This window comes from Paroedura picta, chromosome 2 (genome assembly GCF_049243985.1).
Source record: "Paroedura picta isolate Pp20150507F chromosome 2, Ppicta_v3.0, whole genome shotgun sequence".
NCBI lineage: Eukaryota > Metazoa > Chordata > Lepidosauria > Squamata > Gekkonidae > Paroedura > Paroedura picta.
In genome coordinates, this window is record NC_135370.1 from 7,610,427 (window position 1) to 7,632,253 (window position 21,827).

The 21,827-nt window shown below is 44.8% G+C and overlaps 1 protein-coding gene across 2 annotated transcripts in view; it reads left to right on the forward strand.

Annotated features, from left to right (window-relative positions):
- The window catches only part of ABCA12 (ATP binding cassette subfamily A member 12), a 137,834-nt gene that overhangs the window by 58,713 nt on the left and 57,294 nt on the right, over positions 1–21,827 (forward strand). For both annotated transcript variants that reach the window (XM_077319316.1, XM_077319317.1), the window contains exons 18-28: positions 1,889–2,090; positions 3,014–3,153; positions 4,109–4,228; positions 6,115–6,205; positions 7,723–7,902; positions 10,607–10,922; positions 15,076–15,190; positions 17,181–17,510; positions 18,508–18,577; positions 18,677–18,811; positions 19,876–20,031. In XM_077319316.1, coding sequence (XP_077175431.1) covers positions 1,889–2,090; positions 3,014–3,153; positions 4,109–4,228; positions 6,115–6,205; positions 7,723–7,902; positions 10,607–10,922; positions 15,076–15,190; positions 17,181–17,510; positions 18,508–18,577; positions 18,677–18,811; positions 19,876–20,031 — 1,855 coding nt within the window. The remainder of the gene's footprint in view (positions 1–1,888; positions 2,091–3,013; positions 3,154–4,108; positions 4,229–6,114; positions 6,206–7,722; positions 7,903–10,606; positions 10,923–15,075; positions 15,191–17,180; positions 17,511–18,507; positions 18,578–18,676; positions 18,812–19,875; positions 20,032–21,827) is intronic.

Sequence of the window (21,827 nt, forward strand, 5' to 3'; positions counted from 1 at the left end):
CACCTCACACCCTTGGCCTTTGAGGAGAAATCTTCTGCTAGGCAAAGAAGGGGTGAGCTCATAAACGCTTCCCACAGGGGAAAAGCTAAAACACTTCTGCTTTGAGCTTCCGGTGACTTAAAAAGAAACATGGTTTAGAAAAAACAATGACAGAAAGCTGATCAGAACAGAGGAAGAAAACAATTTTGCTTTTTAAATATTGATGTTAATGTTTTATTAATCAATGAGGTAGCAGTTTTGTTGGGGGGGGGGAAATCTCTCTGCCTCCGATCACCTCTATTTCCCACCCCCAGAATTTTCCCCTTCAGTGTGACTGGGGCTATGGAGGGGGGGGGAGCACCCACAGTCAGTTCATCTAGTTTATGCTTAATCTTGAAGTTCTTAGGAGGAAAGTGGGATAGTGGGGAATCAGCAAATTCATTTAAACAAATTTATTTAATGCCAGTTTGTTTGCATGCCTGCTGTGATTCACAGTTACCACAATCTGGATGGCTTCCTATTAGCGGGAGAGAAATAACATTTGGGAAAAAAAGCTCTTGTCTTCAGCTTTAGTGCAAAAAGAGGGGCAGCTCTAGGAGTCCTCTGATTGGCCAGAAGGGGGCAGTGCAATGTTCCTGTACTGATTTTGGAATAGATTCAAATGGGCAGCCGTGTTGATCTGAAGCAGCATAACAAAATTTGAGTCCAACGGCACCTTTAAGATAAGGTGACCAAATTGTCCCACTTTTGGAGGGACATCTGGGGGTACCTGGCAAATTGTATTTATGTTGAAATTTAAAAAATATATATTACAATACTATTTTTGCGCTCTATGTGTTCTATGAAACTTTTTGTTGCTCCATATAGACCAAATTTTAAATCAAGACACCCCCCTCCTCCACTGCGGGCAATGGTGTCCCGCTTTACCAATGTTAAAATCTGGTCACCTGACTTTAAAACCCACAAAGATTTATTCAGTTTTGGAGTAGGCAGCCCAGAAGAACTGGTCAGAGGAGGCTTTTTGTTTGTTTGTTTTTGGAATTTTGTGATTATTTATATTTTGGGGGGGGGGTCTCAAACAGACCATATAGCAGAGTACTATAAATGTATTATATTCAGTTTTATTATCCAGCTCCTCCCAGCTCCAGAGAATGCCCAAGGCCACTTAGAAAGAAATATAGCAAAAGTTTTGATGGGTTGCCATCTTTAGCTGCCGAAAAGAGCCAGAGTCCTGGAGCGTCTCACAGATAAACAACATTTGTGGCAGGGGAGGATCTTTCATGAGTCCCTGCTCCCTTCTTCAGATAGATCGAGATGGGTGGCCCTGTTTGTCTGTCTGTAGCAGCAGAAAAGAGCTAGAGTCTAGACGCACTTAAAAGACCAACAATATTTGGGGCAGGGGAGGATCTTTCGGGAGTCTAGAATTCAGATAGATCCAGATGGGTGGCCATGTGAGTGTTTGCAGTGGCAGAAAAGAGCCAGAATCCAGGAGCACCTTCAAGATGAACACAATTTGGGGCAGGGGAGGAGCTTTTGGGAGTCGTGGCTCCCTTCTTTAGAAGTATCTGAATTGAGCAGTGACTCACCAAAACCCCTCCCCTGCCACAAATTGTGTTACGTTTTTAAGGTGCTGCTGGGTTCTTACGCTTTTCTGCTGCAACAAATGTTTTGCCGCCTAGAATAAGAACAAACCTGGATGAAATCTGAGTATTTGGAAGGTTTTCTTCCAGTTTTGTAACCCAATCTGCTCTCTCTGTTCGAGTGACATTCTGGCTCCCAGAGTTATGTGGTGCCATAGAAATATTATGCCACATATAAACCGGGAATGCTGTTGTTAGCTTACTTGCAAAAAAGCGTCTCTTGGATATGCTCTTTATTTTGTCCATATGCCTTTGGTTTGCTTCTCCAGGCACTGTTCAAGGCCAGCAACCTCACAATGGATCGAGGGACGTTCCAAACCATTTCCAAGTCTCTCTGCAACCAGGAAATCACCCCTCTGTTCTTTGAATCCCTCCTTCCTGATTTTGAAGAGCAGAACGTTCACCATTCATCCACACAAGATGAGGGGGTGAAACATATTATGAAGAAATATGGGATCCCACAGGATACCAGTGAGTGGATAAGATTTTAACCTGTTGCAGGGATGCTCTGCATTCTTGGTGCTCAAGAGGGCAAGAGGGGGAGAGCTTCTGGAGTTGGGCCCACTGGTGGCACATGGGTTTTGGACAATATGACAGAGTGTTGGACTCAGGAGGACCATTATCCTGATCTAAGAGGGCTTCTCTTATGTCTAAGATAGTGATGCTCTGTCTTCTTGGTGCTTGGGGGACAATAGTGGGAGGGCTTCTAGAATTCAGATCCTTGCTGGTGGACGTCCTGATAGACCCTGTGTTTTGGCCACTATGTGACACAGAGTGTAGGACTGGATGGGCCATTGGCTTGATCCAACATGGCTTCTCTTATGGACTTACCTCTAAGACAGTGATGCTCTGTATGCTTGAGGGGCAACAGTGGAAAACTTCTGGAGTTCTGGCCCCACTGGTAGACCTCCTGATAACACCTGGGTTTTGGCCAGTGTAGGCCTGGATTGGCCAAGGGCCTGATCCAACATGGTTTCTTTTATGTTCTTAACAGTCCAGCAGCCATGCCAAGCCCCTGATGAAATCTGAGTACCTTAAATTAGCCACAACCAAATCCCATTGTTGTTGTATCAATGGGACTTAGCCTTAGACTGAGGGATGTATAAAACTGGTCTCTTTTTTTTTTAAAAAAATTGTTTTTAATCTTTCTACAATACTTTGCCAATTCTTTCAGCTAGATAAATAGTTCTACATTATAGCGGAAACCAATTTGTGTGTGTTGATTTCTGGTATGAATGAAGCCCCTCCCAGCCTGCTGTGCAAGGAGGGGCGGCCTAGAACTTTAATGATAATAAGGGCTTCCAAGTGATTCTGCAAAGGTTTAGGACCAGTACCTGCTTCCTTCTTATGAATCTGTTTTGTGTTTATCTCCCCCTTCCTCCATCTCTTTGCAGCCCCCTTCTGTTTGTCCTTCTACTTGGACCTAGTTAAGACACCCACTGGGGCATTAATTTGGTCTTTCCTGAAGCCCATGCTGCTTGGGAAGATTTTGTATACCCCGGACACCCCGGAAACAAGGGCCATCATGGGAAAGGTAAGGCCATACTTAGTGGAAGTGCTGGTTCTCCAGAGCTGATTCTTTACTTACTTTGTTTTTTCCGTTGTGGATCCTGCTGAATTCAGATCGATTTGAACTTGAGTCTTCCTCTATTCCACCTCCCCCCCATGAAACAGAAAGTGTTCTGCACTTGATTGGGGAAGCTCAGAGAGGGGAGGGGAGCCAAGTGAAGCAGGAGCCTCTTTCTTTTCTTCAACGAGGGGGAGAGAGGATTGGAGACAGTGGAGGAAGGGGGAATAAATCCAAGAGGCAAATCTCTCCTGAGAGAAGGGCCTCTCTCTACAAGTGAATGGCAGCCCAAAAGAGAAAGGAAGGGAGAGGACAGGTTTTTATCTAGAAGAAGATAAAAAGTCTCTTATGACTTTGACGCTGCCAAAACGGTCTCTAGATTCATTTGTTTTCCAGAACGCAGTCACTTTATGACAAACCTTGCGACCAGGAACCAGGAAGTGTTTGAACTGACACCCTGGCCAGTCAGGGAAGACTGCTTTGCTACGAAGCACAGAAAAGGAAGTTAATTCACAAAAAGGAGAAATCTGCACACTTACTGATGGTGATTTTTCAAATAGTGAGGGTTATATCCACTTCTGGATATTGCGGGGCAAAGGTAGGGTCACTGCATATGAATCATGCATATTGTAGAGGGATAATTTAAAGCATTCCAAATCAGAATGGAAATCGAATTCAGTGTAGACGGAAGGGATTTATTTGGACTGAGAGTGGGTAAAAAGACCTGTGCAGACTACACCCAGGATTAGGATACCTTAGGGACTGGTAGTGAATGCCTGTCAGAAGACTTATTTCCCTGCAGTGTTGTGGAAGCACCAGGATTTGTACTGATAACCTGCCATTTTGCCTCTTCACTTCTCTTAACGGGCTGGATGTGAATTTTTCACAAGCTATTTAATTTATTTATTTGTAATTCTTTAAGTCTAACTCAACTTTGAAGCTGATGGATGATCTAGCACAGAAATCCCAGGAGTGGCTGTCAAATTCACCTCTGATCATGAATTCCCTGACCACGTTAAAGCAGACCATCCCCGTGCTGAAGGTATGAAATGTTTCTTCACCCTCTGGTTAATGTATTGTTGTTCCTTGTGTGTGTGTGTGTGTGTGTGTGTGTGTGTGTGTGCTTTAGCTGGTGATAGTTTATTAATATTAATATCAATGCAATTTTACTTAGAACCTGCCATTCTCTGAAGACTCAGGGCAGGTAACAACAAATGTATAAACAATAAAAGAATAGAATAGAATAAGCATGAGTATTAAAATCACGGCTAATATTCTAGTTGAAAACCATTCTAGTGAGAGGGTGGTATTACACAAATTTAACAACTGGAATTTGATGGCAATTCAACTCATGTTTGAGCAGGGAGGCCGAAGTTTCAGCATTGTTTCCAGGCCCCTAACCTTAAGCCTCAGGGAACAGTTCTGATTTGCAGGCCCTGATCTCCATGGTGTTTAAAATCCTATAGAGTAGGATTATAGGTATGTTGAGTTTAGTTAGGAATTTTCTAGGATAGAGAATCAATTTCCTGAAATGATCCTAAATTCAGGGGGAGGTAGTTTTCTTGTGACCTGGAGAATGGAAGGAGTCTCAAAGTGGCTTACACTCGCCTTTCCTTTCCTCTCCACGCAACAGAAACCCTGTGAAGTGGGTGAGGCTGAGAGAGCCCTGATACTTCTGCTCGGTCAGAACAGCTTTATCAGGGCTGTGATGTGCCCAAGGTCACCATGCTGGCTGCATGTGGAGGAGCGGGGAATCAAACTTGGCTTGCCAGATTAGAAGTCTGCGCTCCTAGCCACTACACCAAGCTAGCTCTTTGATCATCAATCCATATAGCAGCATCCTGTATTCATTGAAAAGATGGATTTGGCTTGTTACTAAGCATCTCTCTACAAGTGAATGGCAGCCCAAAAGAGAAAGGAAGGGAGAGGCCAGGTTTTTATCTATGTTTTAACCTTCTTTTAGATCACTTGCGAGGAGGGGTGGTATGAAAATCAAATAATATTTGAATAAATAAAACCAAATAAAGCTATTTGGCTAGAGACTTGTTGTACTTTTACCTGGTTGTCTTTGTTCCCAAGCTGAATTCTGTATCCCAGCTGTCAGAGGATCAGAATTTCTATGTGAATTTGCATTCATTCTCCAAGTAAAATAACAGACAGCTGTGTTGTTGATACAAAGTGTAAACGAATGGCAGAAAACAGCTTAATTCAAGATGGTTATTTAAACCAAAAGGACTTTTACCTCATGTCATTATTTGTGTAGGCATTTCTTTTGGACTTCAAGGACATGTTCCACTTTGGTTGTCATTGGGAAAAGTGGACTATAAAGAAAGTAAAACAACTCAAATTATAAGGTCCCCAAGGGTGGTCTAGGTATCCAAAGTTGCATTTCTTTACAGAGAGAGAGAGGGAGAGAGACAGAGAGACAGAGAGGATTTTCAATTACAAATTATTTGCAAAGTTTCGTATCTTAATCAGTTTACTTAATTTATTACCCACCTTTCTTGCTGAAACTCAAAATGAACAATCCCCCGCCCTCAGTAGCCCCTCCGGACTTCCAAGCTTTCTCCTCTACGTGCCCCAACTCCGGTTTTGATTTTTTAAAAATTTATTCAGTTAGTTGTTGGATATTTAGACCCCCCTCCCCTTCCCTGCGAGCTGGCTCAGGGTGGTGTACAAAGTTCTATATATAATACAATAACTAAAACAAATAGAATTTAAGTTTAAAGTGGATGACAAGCAGGTTCAAAATTAGCAGCAACAGTTCCTCCTCAGAGCATCTGTTGAGATTATCCAAAAAGTCAAGGCTAGCCGGGGAGTAAATAGAAGAACAGAGATGGACAGATGGATGGATGGGTAACTCGATGGAGAAATGCTAAACACACATGCTCTTCATCGTCAACACAAATTTATCTTGTCATTTTGCAGAATACCTTGCGAAATCCCTTTGTTCAAGTTTTCATCAAACTCATGGTCAAGCTGGACGCCATTGACCTGTTGAACCAGATCAACCAGCTGGGTAAGTTATTGTACATGTCCACACATTGATAAATGGGGAATGTGAGCATATCTATGAGGAAAAGTGCTGGAGGACCTGACAGACCCGGCTTTGGGTTGGGTCTCACCAATGTGGTGAAGACAGCAGGGAGGTGTGAATGGCTCTTTCATGACTGGGAGAGCCATTTTCATCCACAATCCCCCACATTTTTATTTTATTTTATTTATTTTGTGATTTATTTTCCACCACTCCCCAAAGGCTCGTGGCGGGTTACACATGTCAGATTAAAAAAAACCCCAAAATCCAATTAAAAAACCCTGACATAAAAACCATAAAATACAACAATATCAAACACTATACAATAAAGATGCCGTGGAAACGTCCTATCCCTAACAATTCCCGGCAATACCTCTAGAGGGGAGGAGAAGGGTGAGGAGGGTGCTGATGGAACTTGTAAGCCACCTCTCGTATGGGGGGGGGGGGCATGATCTTCCTTGCTGCCCAACCTCAACCATAAACCTGGTGGAAGAGCTCTGTTTTGCAGGCCCTGTGGAACGCTGAAAGCCCAGGGTGGTGTTCTTACTGAATTGTGTTTATTATTAGATTTTATATTTATTAGATGTATGTTTATTAGATTATTTTCCAGTGTCTGCTGTGCCAGATTGGGGTCAAGGTTATATATGCAGCACGTGCTACAGGCCCTATCAGGGCTATAACCTCTTCCCATTTCCCTCTTTAAGGGCACACGAAGTGACACCCCTTTCCACTGGGGAGGGCTCTATCCCCAGTTTGCTCAGGTGCTATGAGCCCCGTGAATCCTTAGAGTTTTGAACTAGGACAGGGGTGGTCAAACTGTGGCCCTCCAGATGTCCATGGACTACTATTCCCATGAGCCCCTGCCAGCAAATGCTGGCAGCGGCTCATGGGAATTGTAGACCATGGCCATCTGGATGGCCACAGTTTGACCACCCCTGAACTAGGATCTAGGAACTAGAAGCAGGTTCAACCCCAATGCTGCCATGGAAACCTGCTGGAACTTTGGGCCAAGCACAAATTTGTAGCTTAATCTACTGTGCAGAGCTGTTATGAAGATAAAATGGAGGAGAAGGAAATTATGTCACCCACCCTGTGTCCTCAATGGGGAGAAAGGGGGATGTACATGAAGTCAATAAACACAAAACACATTTTTATTCCAGAAGTGTTTGATGGCGGAGTAAATAATTTGGGCAGATTTTAACTTTGTGGTCTAATTCTTGTGGCTGGGCACTTCTGATGTTTTGGGGCCCTTGCAGCTCTTGGTGCTACAAGTCTCTGGAAATAAGGCAGGAGATAAATTTTTCCATTAAGCCAATTAAAATGAAACAACAAAACTTTCCTTCCCCAAGATGAATCCTCATTTTGGCTGCCTTCTGATCCTGTCCCTGAATCCCACTGAACTAATTCATATTAATTTCAAGAATTCTTTGGGTTTCCAGAGGAGGGTAACAAAGAGATAAAACAATAGTGAATCTCTGGCCATGGCCTTTTCCCCCTTCCAGAGGACTTACGTTCGGAACTGCAAAACAACGCTGACATTATAAGTCAACTTGACACCTTATCGGGACTAGCCGTCAACGTTTCCTCCTGCGTTCTGTTTGATCGCATCAAACCGGTGAGGTCCGTAGATGAACTTGAGACGCTGGCGAAGCAACTATTTTTGAAGAATGAGCTTTTTGCAAGTGAGTAATGCCGCCTGCATTTTCATTCCATTTGCTGAAATGAAAGAATTTTCAACCAGAAACAAAACCACGTATTAAATAAGGATTTTTTTCCCCACTGGGACTTTCATTTTTTAAAACTAAGTTCAACAGTCTTGGTTTTCTTATGCTGTCTTAATGCCAGTTATCTGATTACTCTAGATATACAGAAAGGTGAAAAAAACTCAATTGGAATTTCTTTAGATTCAATATATCTTCTTCCAGAAAAACCTTTGTTGAGTGTAACCAAACACAGATTTTTACACCTTGAAGTTGCAAGAACTTGGGAGCTAGACAAAGAGTAGATGTTCCACTTGGAGCATGGGGATTGAATTCAATGTACATAGTATATTCATTCATTCATTCATTCACCACCCTTCCCGAAGCCTCAGGGCAGTTCCCAGAAAACAGAAACAATACAGATAACCTGGAATAAACAATAATAAAGTGATAACAACAACATGGAACAGTAGAAAAATATGGAAAACATTAAATTAATGCATACTGATAGCCTAGTGGGCTGGGCGGAATTGTAGTGGGTGCCATAGGAGGGAGGCTCAGGCGGGGGTGGGGCGTGGGAAGCAGTTGTTCAGGTCAACCTCAACCAAATGCCTGGGGAAGGAGCTCCCTTTTGCAGGCTCTGAAGAACTGTTCAAGCATAGCATCGTATTTCCTGCACTTACAAGCTCTTGAATCATGAAGGGTTTATATGCTGGGAAGGTTTAATGCGATGCCTTCTGCCCTTCTGCAAGGGAGATTTAACAAAACACTATAGTTAGAGAGATTTTGCCCTTGTGTACAATGAGAGAGAGAATCGCTGGCACATGTCCTTCCGTATTGCCCTTTTTCCTCTAATATTTGTTTGACATTTCTCAGCTCATAGTTTAGTCATAAGAAATGTCAATCTGATGGTTCTAAGGTGGTTTCCCTCATGTCTAATCAAAATCCAGAAGCAATTGAAACTGTTGCAAGGTTTTTGTTATTAGCAACGAGGTTATGTGAATTGAATGTGTTGTATTTTAATACGTGACTCAATTGAAGTTATGACTGTAACCCATTCCCTTCACTGTATTAACTTCTTTTATATGGCAATAAAGGCTGTGCTACTTCTGTGAAGTCCACAGGCAAAAAAGGAGGTAACTTCTGTTAGGATTCCCTAAGGGAGGAGCCATCTTAGTCCGTAGCAGTAAAGAGTCCAGGATGCCAGTGGCATCTTAAATACAGTCTAACAAGGATAAATTTTAAAGACAGGAAAATTTAAATCTATGAATTTGAAGATTCAATTTAGTTAGTCCTTAAGTTGCCATTGGACTCTTGTTTTTATATCAACATCATCTTCATCATCATCATCATTGGATTTATTTCCTGCCGCTCTCAGCAAGCCATCTCGCAGCGGGTTACACAGTAACCCCCCCCCCTCACATAAAAATACAACTATAATATCCCCGTTTAAATTATGTACCCCAGCAGCAAAACCAATCCTCCCACCCCCACGGCCGTGACAAGCTGCTTCTTGGTGCACCATAGGGTAACTACACCAACTGGCGGTCCACCAACGGCGAGGGTCCGGCCTGGTGGTGATCTGTTTTAGGGGAACCCATCTGATCTTCCATGCCCCGGCCACAACCACAGACTTGGCAGAAGAGCTCCATCTTGCAAGCCCTGTGGAATGCCAAGAGCTCCCACAGGGCCCTCAGTTCTTATGGGAGCTCATTCCATTAGGTTGGGGCCAGGACCGAAAAGGCTCTAATCGAGACCAGGTGAACTTTCTGGGGGCCAGGGACTATCAACAAGTTAGTATGCACAGAGCATAAAGCCCTGTGGGGGGCATAGGGTGATAGGCCATCCCTTAGATATGTTCTGCTAATCTCTTGTGTCCATGAGGATCGTCAGGGCCCCCTAGCTTTTTTGAGTCAATGAGTGCCTGTTCTGCCTACCCCTGAAAAAGTGATCTTGCTATCCATTTTCTCTCTCAGTAATATTGAGGTTCTCTGGTTCCTTGAGAAAAAATTGGTGTTTTCAGAAGCCATTAATATCAGGATAGTGGTATCAAATTATTTTGAAAGATTTTAGGAGAGCACAGGCACATAGGCTGTAGCCCTGATAATGTTTTTACAGTATGTGCTCTATTGAATAAAATAGGATTTACTTCTGAGTAGTCTGGCAATACAAGAAAAAGCACTTTGCACATTCTCAATGGCTGGAAATGTTCCACCTTGCATACTAGATATGCACAAAGAGTTAAGAGTAGGAATATCCCTTTTGCCCCAAGGGTTGGAAGGTTCCTACCTTGGAATAACTTTGACTTGGGGATGAAAAAAATAGAGAAATTGCCGTAATAGCAGTCTTAAAAGACCCAGAAAAACCACAAACTAATGCACAATGAATACTTGAGAATGGAAAACCAGTGTAGAGGGAGAAAAAACTCCAATGGACATTTGCTTGGAAAGCAGGATCAAACGCAGAAGTGAAAAAAAAAAATCAGACAGGAATCCACTGGAAACCGGAGGAAAACACTAGTGCAGAAAAAACCTTTAACATCTCAAACAAAATTCATTGTTCCTTTAGACATAATATTTGTGTGCTACGTCTACTACGGATCTGTGCTTCCACCTCTTTAGCTTGTGCTCTGTCCAAGTATACATTTGTGAAAGGCAAAATGTCTGTCTTCTTTCTCTTTGAAAAGGTATCATTTTCAAGTTGCCCTCAGACAACAAAGAGAGGAATGGAACAAACCGTAGAGGTCTCTCCCTCCCACCCTTGGTCAATTATACCATTCGAATGAGCAGTAAGATTTCCCAAACGACGAAAAGGATCCGAGAAAAAATCTGGACAGTGGGCCCACACAACTCAGCCTCACAGAGCCAAATCTACAGCCGGGCCTTTGTCTACATCCAGGACAGCCTTGAAAGAGCAATCATCGAATTGCAGACGGGGAAGCGGCTGGAAGACCTAGCGGTTCAAGTTCAGGGGACACCTTACCCCTGCTACAGTAAAGACATGTAAGTGCCCAACTCAGTGACGAGTAGCAGGAGGAGGAGCATTTTAGGGATGAGAGGATGTTCTGATCCAGGAAAGATGAATGAGCTGTGGGCAGTACACTTTTAGAGCTCTGAGTAATAATATTTTCGTCAAAGGGGTTAACAAAAAGGGCTCGTTATAATCATAGAATCATAGAATCACAGAATCATAGAGTTGGAAGGGGCCATACAGGCCATCTAGTCCAACCCCCTGCTCAACGCAGGATTAGCCCTAAGCATCCTAAAGCATCCAAGAAAAGTGTGTATTTGCCCAATCTTGAGCCTTTGCTTGAAGACTGCCAGTGAGGGGGAGCTCACCACCTCCTTAGGCAGCCTATTCCACTGCTGAACTACTCTGACTGTGAAATTTTTTTTCCTGATATCTAGCCTATATCGTTGTACTTGAAGTTTAAACCCATTACTGCGTGTCCTCTCCTCTGCAGCCAACAGAAACAGCATCCTGCCCTCCTCCAAGTGACAACCTTTCAAATACTTAAAGAGGGCTATCATGTCCCCTCTCAACCTCCTTTTCTCCAGGCTGAACATTCCCAAGTCCCTCAACCTATCTTCATAGGGCTTGGTCCCTTGGCCCCAGATCATCTTCGTCGCTCTCCTCTGTACCCTTTCAATTTTATCGACGTCCTTCTTGAAGTGAGGCCTCCAGAACTGCACACAGTACTCCAGGTGTGGTCTGACCAGTGCCGTATACAATGGGACTATGACATCTTGTGATTTTGATGTGATGCCTCTGTTGATACAGCCCAAAATGGCATTTGCCTTTTTTACCGCCGCATCACACTGCCTGCTCATGTTTAGTTTACAATCCACAAGTACCCCAAGGTCTCGTTCACACACAGTGCTACCTAGAAGCGTATCCCCCATCCAGTAGGCATGCTTTTCATTTTTCTGACCCAGATGCAGAACTTTACACTTATCTTTATTAAATTGCATCCTGTTCTCATTTGCCCATTTTTCCATTGTGTTCAGATCTCGTTGAACTCTGTCTCTATCTTCCGAAGTATTTTCCAGTCCTCCCAATTTGGTGTCATCTGCAAACTTGATGAGTAGTCCCTCCACCCCCTCATCTAGATCATTAATAAATATGTTAAAAAGTACCGGGCCAAGCACTGAGCCCTGAGGTACCCCACTTACTCACCTCTCTCCAGTCTGATGAAACACCATTGACAACAACTCTTTGAGTGCGGTTCTCTAACCAATTCCCTATCCACCTGACTATCTGAAAATCCAGATTGCAGTCCTTCAACTTATCCATCAGAACATCATGGGGAACCTTGTCAAAAGCTTTACTAAAATCCAAGTAAATGACATCAACCGAATTTCCCCGATCCAGCAAACCTGTTACTTGGTCAAAAAAGGAAACCAGGTTGGTCTGGCAGGACCTGTTGGAGACAAATCCATGCTGATTTCCTTGGATCACCAAATTGTCCTCCAGATGTTTGCAGATCGCTCCCTTTAATATCTGCTCCATTATCTTCCCCACAACAGAGATCAGACTCACTGGTCTGTAGTTTCCCGGGTCATCCTTCCTCCCTTTTTTGAAGATCGGAATAACATTTGCTCTCTTCCAGTCCTCCGGGACATCTCCAGTCCTTAAAGAGGTTCCGAAGATGATGGACAAGGGCTGTGCAAGTTCTCTGGAAAGTTCTTTGAGTATTCTTGGGTGCATTTCATCCGGACCAGGGGATTTGAACTCATCCAGTGCAGCTAAATGCCTCTCGACAACCTCTCTATCCATGTTAACCTGCCACCCAGACACTGTCCTTTGGCTATGGCCATCTCTAGATGTGCCTAAACACTTTGACCTGTGGGAAAAAACAGATGTAAAATAGGCACTAAGCCTTTCTGCTTTCTCTGCATCTTCCGTTAGAGTTTGTCCATCCGCACCCAACAGTGGGCCTATTGCCTCCTTTACTTTACGTTTGCTCCTCACATAATTGAAAAATCTTTTCTTGTTACAATGGGCATACCTGGCCAATCTTAGCTCACTCTCAGCTTTGGCCTTTCTGATGATTGATCTCTGGCATGCCTCATTTTCTTACTGCATGGATGATACTTGCTAAGAACGGGGGTATTGTTTTATGGTGAACAGAAAGGAAGTTCTATTATATATATCATGGTGTAAAAATATGTCCATACATTTATGAATTTATTTTGTTTTTTAAATTTATATCCCGGCTCTCTTGACAAATGTCACTTTGAGGCAGCTTACATAATAAAACTAAAAAACAAGATAGCCCATAAAAACCCATTAAAACATTTTTCAAATATAGTTATAAGATGGCGGTCTAATTCAACAATAAACTCTCCTACCCAACTCAGCTAATCCCGACTGGGATCAATAACATGGTCCTAATGATGTAGAATTGGGCCTTAGTCTTCCACATTCAGTATGGGAAAGCATAGGATAGGGTGAGACCCCCTGTTCGTAACTCCGGTCAATCCCCCAGCCTCAACCAAATGCCTGGTGGAAGAGCTCCATCTTGCAGGGCCTGCAGTACCTAGATAGCTCTGTCAGGGCCCTTAGCTCTTCCGGGAGCTAATTCCACCAGGTTGGGGCCAGATTGGGGCCTTCTTACCAAACTACCAACATTGAGCAAATCGGTTCTACCTTTTTCATCATGATCGGATGTTTTTGACTGGTTGAAGATGAATTCCGCCATAATTGCTCATCTATTCTTATCAAGCTAGTTCTTGTTACTCTTATTGGTGCCTCCCTCTGTGTCTTTTGCCAGCAGGTAACGACTTCTCTTTGCCATCTGGTCTACCCCCAGTAATGGTGGTCTAGTCTTTTTTATTATTATTATTTTATTATGCTCATAAACATTGACAAGTAACAACATCACCACTGAACAGAACATAAAGAAAGTGAAGCAGCAGGTAACTCTAATTAATTTTTTTAGCACAGGAGGACAGTTTATTTGTCCAGGAAGGTGAGCCAGGTAGGAAGTCAAATTTTAAGTTGTGATTGTGATGTTTGTGTTATTTTTGTATGTGTTTTATTTTAGTTTTTTTTCTTGTTCAGTGGTGATGTTGTTACTTGTAATGGCATTCTAGCCTTGTTTTTAATTGAATTTAATCTTTTTACTGGTACTTTTAATGGTTTAAATGTTTTAGTGTTTAAATGTTTTAGTGTCCAGCGCCTCGTGTATCTGGATAGGGTGGAACTGCAGCATAAAAATGTTTTAATTAAATAAAAATGCCACCCGGACTTCTACAGAGCTCTAGAGGAAAGGCCATGGTCTCTCAATTTCTTTTGGTGGGGGGGCTGCAATGTCCCATGGAGAAGTTTTTGGTAAGGTGATGGTGATGCCAACCCTAGAACCGCACCATGAAAACACAGAGCTGCACATTTACTGCCAGCATGCCTCTCAGCTGCTCAGTCTCCCACTGCCAAAATGCAGTAGAGGGAGGGTATTCAAATCCCCAGTCCCCCAAAGAAGAATCCAGAAATAAAGAAAAAATTGGTCTGTGGGCAAACGAAAGGAAAAGTCAGAACTAGAGCTCACCTCTCACTCTAGACCGCTCCTCTACTCACATGTCCAAGTGAGCACACAAAATATGACCTCCTTGGGTATCTGGTTCTGCTGTCAGAAGCAGCCATCTTGATTTTCTTTAGCTGAACTGGCAGCACAGGTTCAGGAAAACAACCATAGGATTGCTGGCCAAGCTCCAGAAGGGTACCTAGAAGGAGCTCTGGTTTGTTCTAGCAACTGACCTCTTTGAGGAGCTCAGATATCGTATTTTTCCTGCTCACTTGCTGGCAGAGCAGGAGGCACACTGCCAAACACAGAGGGACTGAATCAACTGGTTCAGTAGATGATAATTCATGTTGTCCTGCACTGAGCTGAGGTGGGGGAATGTCTCTGTACGACTCTGTGTACAAGCAAGGAAACGAATGGTGCGGCTTGAGGACTTGAAGACCTGAAAGGCTGTGCTTCAGTCAGTCAGTCATAGGAAAAGACATCTCCTGCAGAAAATGTTTACTAGTTTCTAAAAGTGAACAAGTGAACAAGTGGTATTCCCCCATTCAGAGAGAACCTTTGGCAACAGTGTTAATCTCTCTGCCTCCCCTTGCAGTTTGCATGTAACTGTGTCACGCCTTTGCTTTCCGCAGGTTCCTCACCAGCGTCACCTACTCGCTTCCGTTTACCCTGATGGCTGCCTGGGTGCTCTTCATTGCCGCTTTTGTGAAGAAGCTTGTTCAAGAGAAAGACCTGAGGCTTTATGAGGTAGTCAGACGTGTGCTGTATTAACACGGGATGATTTGCTTTGCAGACCTGGGCGTCCTGAGGTCCCAGTGAGGTTGTCCATGGCCTTGCCTGACAGCCCTGACATGCAGATGGGCAGCTCCTGGGAGGACAGGAGGCCACGGAGAATGCTCTGGGGATGCTGGCTGCTCTTCCTTTCTCAGAAGAGGAGGTTGATCCTCAAGAGGGGCAGCCTCCTCAGAGAGCATAGAGGTGTCATTTGGTGCCAATTTCATCATAAGTCAGTCTCCAGATCCTGTGAACTTTTAACTGCTAGATTTAAGGCCAGAGACTCCTTAGAGATGAACAAGATGTTGGGGGGGGGGGGGATAAACTTTTGAGAGTCACCGTTCCCTTTGTAAGATCCCCGATTATCTCACTGGTTATGCTCTGAAAAAATCTTGTTGGTACTACCAGACTGAAATCTAGCTGTTCTACAGCTACCCTCTGAAATAATCTGAATATTTAAAGTATGTAGAAGAAGAAAGAGAGTTGGTTTTTATACCCCACTTTTGACTGCCCAAAGGAGACTCAAAGCGGCTTATAATCACCTTCCCTTTCCTTTCCACACAACAGACAACCTGTGAGGTAGGTGAGGCTGAGAGAGCCATGAGAGAGACTGCTTTGTGAGAACAGCACTATCAGGACTGTGATGAGCCCAAGGTCACCCAGCTGGCTGCATGCGGAGGAGCGGGAAATCAAACCCGGCTGGTCAGATTAGAAGCCGCTGCTCTTAACCACTCCACCACGCTGGCTCTGTTAAATATTAAAACTGACTATTTGGAAACCAGTTCAAGTGTCAAATTTAAAATAGTCACTGGCTGAAGAAGAAGCTTTCGCTACAAGGTCAGGGCGTAATGTTGAAGTTACCCTGTCAGCCACTTTAAGGGCAGAAAGGCAGGGCATGAATTTGGTAAATAATAGCTCAGACTCTCAAAGGTGACCAGATGGCTGACCCAGGGCCAAACAGGTGAGCTGGGAAGTTTTAGCTTGCCTCTTGTGTAGTTTTCCCATCCTGAAACTGCCTCAGGGTATCTCACTGTTTCAATGGCTGGGAAAAACATCGATGCATTAACAGGGGCACCCAATGGGGCACCTCTCAAGGCAGGAAAATGGTGCGGGGGCACTTGGTCCAAGTGACTTGGAGAGTCAGGTGGTTGTTGAAGCCCTGCTTTTCACTACCTGAGGGAGTCTCAAAGCAGCTTACAGTCATCTCCCCTTCCTCTCCCCACAACAGACACTCAGTGAGGTAGGTGGTGCTGAGAGGGAACTATGAGTGGCCCAAGAGGGAGTTCTCAGAGCCAGTTTGGTGTAGTGGTTAGGAGTGCGGACTTCTAATCTGGCATGCCAGGTTCGATTCTGCGCTCCCCCACATGCAACCAGCTGGGTGACCTTGGGCTCGCCACGGCACTGATAAAACTGTTCTGACCAGGCAGTGATATCCGGGCTCTCTCAGCCTCACCCACCTCACAGGGTGTCTGTTGTGGGGAGAGGAAAGGGAAAGCGACTGTAAGTCGCTTTGAGCCTCCTTTGGGTAGGGAAAAGCGGCATATAAGAACCAACTCTTCTTCTTCTTCTTCTTCTTCTTCTTCTTCTTCTTCTTCTTCTTCTTCTTCTTCTTCTTCTTCTTCTTCTTCTTCTTCTTCTTCCAAGGCCACCCAGCTGGCTACATGGGAAGGAGGAGTGGGGAATAAGACCTGGTTCTCTAGAGCAGTGGGTTCAACTCTTAACCATGACATTGAGCTGGCTCTCCTCTACTCGAGCCATGGACCTGATCCATACTGAGTCCTCCTGGCACCTACTTTTCAGAGGGAGGGAAACGGCCTTGACGCTCTATGCAGGAAATGTTTTGAAATGTGTGTAGCCATGTTGGTCTGAAGGGGCACCTTTAAGACCCCAAAAGTCTTATTCCAGGTGTGAGCACAAACTAGAACAAAACCTTGTTGATCCATAGTCCTTGTTTCCTCTGCAGTACATGAAGATGATGGGCGTCAATTCCAGCAGCCATTTCTTCGCCTGGTTCCTGGAGTGTGCCTCCTTCCTGCTCGTCACGGTCACCTTACTCATCTTGATCCTCAAAGTGGGCAACATCCTTCCCCAGAGCAACGTGGGGATCCTGTTTCTGTACTTCACCAATTACAGCTTCTCCATCATCGCCATGTGCTACCTCATCAGTGTCTTCTTCAACAACACCAACATTGCCGCTCTGGTCGGGAGCCTCGTGTACATCCTCACCTTTTTCCCCTTCATTGTGCTGCTGGTGGTCGAGAATCACGTCAGCTTCTCTGTAAAGAGCCTATTGGTAAATGTCTCCTCATGTGGGAAAGCTGGCAAGGGGGCGGACTGGGCATCGCGAGATCCCTACCCCTACTCCAATATCCTTCCAGAGTGGAGGAAGGAGGATCTCGGGATGATCTCAAGATGATCTCAGGACTGTGAAGCTGCCATATCAGACCAAGGGGTCTATCAAGTCAGTTTTTTTAAACTCAGCCTGGCAGCTGTGCTACTTTTAACCGGAGATGCTGGGTATTGAACCTGGGACCTCCTGCATGCCAGGAACCTGGGACCTCTGCCACTGACCCACTGCCTTTCCTAACATGTACACGTGGGTTTTATGAGGCTCTACACTACTCATTCAGAACTGGCAGTGAGTTTTTGTGAGGCCTCTTGTAGCCGTAACAGCAGCAGCAACCACGACAATTTTATTAATTTATTAATTTACGAATTTGATTGATTGATTTGTTTCCCTCGACTCGTGGAAAGCCGTCTTGTGGCAGGTTACACAATAAAACCTCCATATAAAACAACAAAACCCCATTACTATTAAAACAAGCATGGTGGTAAAAAAATTTCATCCCTCCCCACAATTGGGACGATTGCCACTAGGTGCACCAGAGGGATTGCACCTCCCGACAGCCACCAGTACGATGTTCTAAACTTAAGGTGGCATTATCTTCTGGGTTGGGGGGGGGTGTCCAATCTTCCCAGCCCTGGCCTCAACCATAGACCTGGTGGAAGACCTCCACCTTACACGCTCTGCAGAATGCTGCAAACTCCTGCAGGGCCCGCAGCTCTTCCGGGAGCTCACCAGGTACGGGCTAGGGGCCAACACTTGCCTTTCTTGTCCAGCACTCAGTGCTTTTGGGAAGGTGCTGGGTGTTTTTCCTTACTACTGCAGTGTAATAAGTAGAATCAAAGGGCCTTAGAGGGCAAAGGCTGCTTATCTTACATTCATATGTCTGGGGGCAGTAATGCTTGGGGGGCACTGCATGACACAGAGCATTTTGTTTTGTTTCCAGAGCCTCTTGTCTCCCACGGCCTTCAGCTATGCCAGCCAGTATATCGCTCGCTACGAAGAGCAAGGTGTTGGTACGTGTGTGCCTTGGTCCGGAAGGAGGTGGCCGGGCGGCCCTGGAAGAATTTCCTCCATTTGCTAATGCAGCATGTGTCCTGCCGTTTCTCCCCTAGGTCTGCAGTGGCACAATGTGTATAACTCACCCATGACGGGAGACACCACAAGCTTTGGCTGGATGTGTTGGTTAATTCTGATCGATTCCTTTATATATTTCATTCTGGGATGGTACATTAGGAACGTTTTCCCAGGTAAGCAGAATAACGTTTGCTCGTTGCCCGCCCGCACACCAAGAATCAGTCAAAAAATCATGGTTTATAGTTGCTCCTGGGAGATCACCAGAACCCATCCTCTTCCTTTTTGCCCCTCATGCTGTGAGGCTGCAGGCCATGGAGAGGGGAAAGGGGCACATGTGGCTGTGTCATGGCTTAGTCATGAAATGACTGTCCCCTTTCAGGCTACATTTACAGGATTTATGGCCTCCCACATGCGTTACAGTCCGATTGGTGGCACTCAGCGGTGACTGCAGAATGTGCTCTGGCCCTTAGTTGTAGTTAGGATGTGCGATTCATCTTGGATAGGCCCCAAAATACTCAAATCAGTGCTTCTCTCCGGGGATCAGCTGTTTGTTGGACTGGGGTGCAGGCAGTTCACTCCCCTACAGCCCACCAAACTGCTGATCCCTGGAGAGGCTTCTCTCCCCAGTAGAATCAGCTGCCTGGCAGCTGATTCCGTTAAATCAGGTTTCCTGAATTGGCCAAACTCAAATCAGTTTAAAGAATCAGTGAATAGGCTGATTCAAATCTTATTGAATCAGAAAAACTCATATCCCGAAAGTACCAGGCTTCATCTCTAGGTGTTTCCGAGCCTGGATCTGGCAACCCTCCAGCCTCTTATTCCCCACCAGTGTCCAAAGAGGGGACAGACCCTTTAGAACTAAAGGTCTCAATTATGCCACAGAGCAGAGGTCCCCGACTTCTTTGAGCCTCTAGGCTCCTTTAGAATATTGTCCTAGTGTGCTGGGTTCAGCTACAAGATGGCAGCTGCAGGAGGTGGAGCCAGCCAGACAATTTTTGCTGCAACTTCCCTTGAGTCACCCAATGAAGATCCTGATGCTATGGTGGCAGCTGCTGCCAAAGCAACATTTGGAAAAATCTGCACAGCCAATCAGAAGCCTTACTGGGCAAAAGCCACACCGTGGCCACCCACTTTCTAAAAACATTTGATGGGACCATGTTGGGAGCCCCTGCTGTTGAGTTTGATAATAGGAACTAATTCAGACAATTGTCTTTCTTTTGTACCTTCCGCTCCCCAGGGAAGTACGGCATGGCGGCTCCATGGTATTTTCCCCTCCTCCCTTCGTATTGGGCTGAGCGCTATGGTTACATCCCATTATGGAATGGGAAGAGCAAAGGCCTTCACTTCACCAGCTTCTTCTTGAGGAAAGAGCCAGCGTTTCCTGAGAAGATGTGTATGTATCTTCTTCATTTTTGGTACAGAGAATTGTAGATTCGCTTTTCTGAAAATGTTAAGTTTATATCAGGCTTTCTCAACCAGGTTTTCATGAAACCCTGCGGTTTCCTGACAGCCCTGGAAGGATTTCTCCAATTGGGTGGGAGTTAATTGATTTCATATAGTTTTTAAAGTTAAAAAAACTATCAGGTGACATGACCATAGAGGATCAACCTTCCCACCCCTCCCTCCCAAAATGGCTGACGGTGGGCCTGGAGAGAGTGGGAAGGGGACGCGGGCAAACAAATTCTTGCTAGCTTGGTGATGCCACATCTGGTGAGAATGTCTGGGTGATGTCACTTCTGGTGACATGTGACTTCCGGGGGCATGGCAAGAAGTTGCGGCCTGCTAACATCCCTTCCGGGATTCCTCGAAGCCTGAAGAATGTTTCAGGGGCTTCTCATGAGTAAAAAGAGTGAGAAAGGCTGGCCTATACCAAATGAGAGGGCACGGATTCACCGAACGGATTCACCAGAATCCGAGGTCTAGCTGTAACCCTGGGTCATGATGCAATTATGAATTTAAAGGCCACTTCTGACAACCCACTTTACATTTGCCTTCTGAGTCTTCTCCCTTTTAGGTCTTATTTAGGCTGGAGGGCAGTCATTAGTTCATCTCCTTGGAAATCCCTAGGATGGTTCCCATCCTGACATTGGATGGGGGCCCCAATTCAGACTGCTCAATTAATAAATCTGCCGCTTGCTTTAAAACATCTGCCGTTGCTGCAATAGAAGGCCAGTAATGGGGCACTGGTATACCAGTATAGCGTATCAAAGATAACAAATCTATATAGTTCGCGTCTGGAATGCCTTAAGCTAGGAGTAACAGTTGTTTTGATAGTCTTACTCTCTGTTAAGAGATTATTCCTCTAAATTGAAGATCCTGTTGAAAATACTGAAATTGATGTCCCCTGAAAAAGCCACACAGCAAAACGCGTTGAGATTTGTTGAATATTCTGGACATTAAAGAACCACTGGAGTCTGAAGACTCCGTAGAAGTCTGTTTATTATACTGTAACATTTGATACATCATACTGGTATCCCAGAGCCTCTTGTGGCGCACGGTGGTAAGGCAGCTGACATGCTGTCTGAAGCTCTGCCCATGAGGCTGGGAGCTCAATCCCAGTAGCCGGCTCAAGCTTGACTCAGCCTTCCATCCTTCCGAGGTTGGTAAAATGAGTACCCAGCTTGCTGGGGGGTAAAACGGTAATGACTGGGGAAGGGAATGGGAAACCACCCCGTATTGAGTCTGCCATGAAAACGCTAGAGGGCGTCACCCCAAGGGTCAGACATGACTCGGTGCTTGCACAGGGGGTACCTTTACCTTTACCTTACTGGTATCCCACTATGTATCTGGTCCTTCACTGGGTCCTACCCCTCCTATTTCATTTTTGTTGCTGCAATATGGCAAGGTGGTGCAAACATGCAGGTGCATGCAGGTGTGGGAATGAGCAGGAAGTTCTTCATGGCTTGGAGGTAACAAGCTCCACCTGGTTAATAACATGCTATTAACCCCCTGTTAAAGGGATAGGACGCTTTCTCTCCAGGCCCGTGTTGGCTGGCTTAGCGTGCCCCAGTGGGGATCTGTCCATGTGTGTTTCTTTCTGAGTGTTAAACTGCCGTTGTGTTTTCCCTTTCTTAGAAACAACACTAGGACACACAGCATAAATTAAATTCAAAATATGAAAAACTTGTCTGGATCAGGCTGTACAATAACACATAATGAATTCTAATTTTAAAAATTATCTCAGAAACT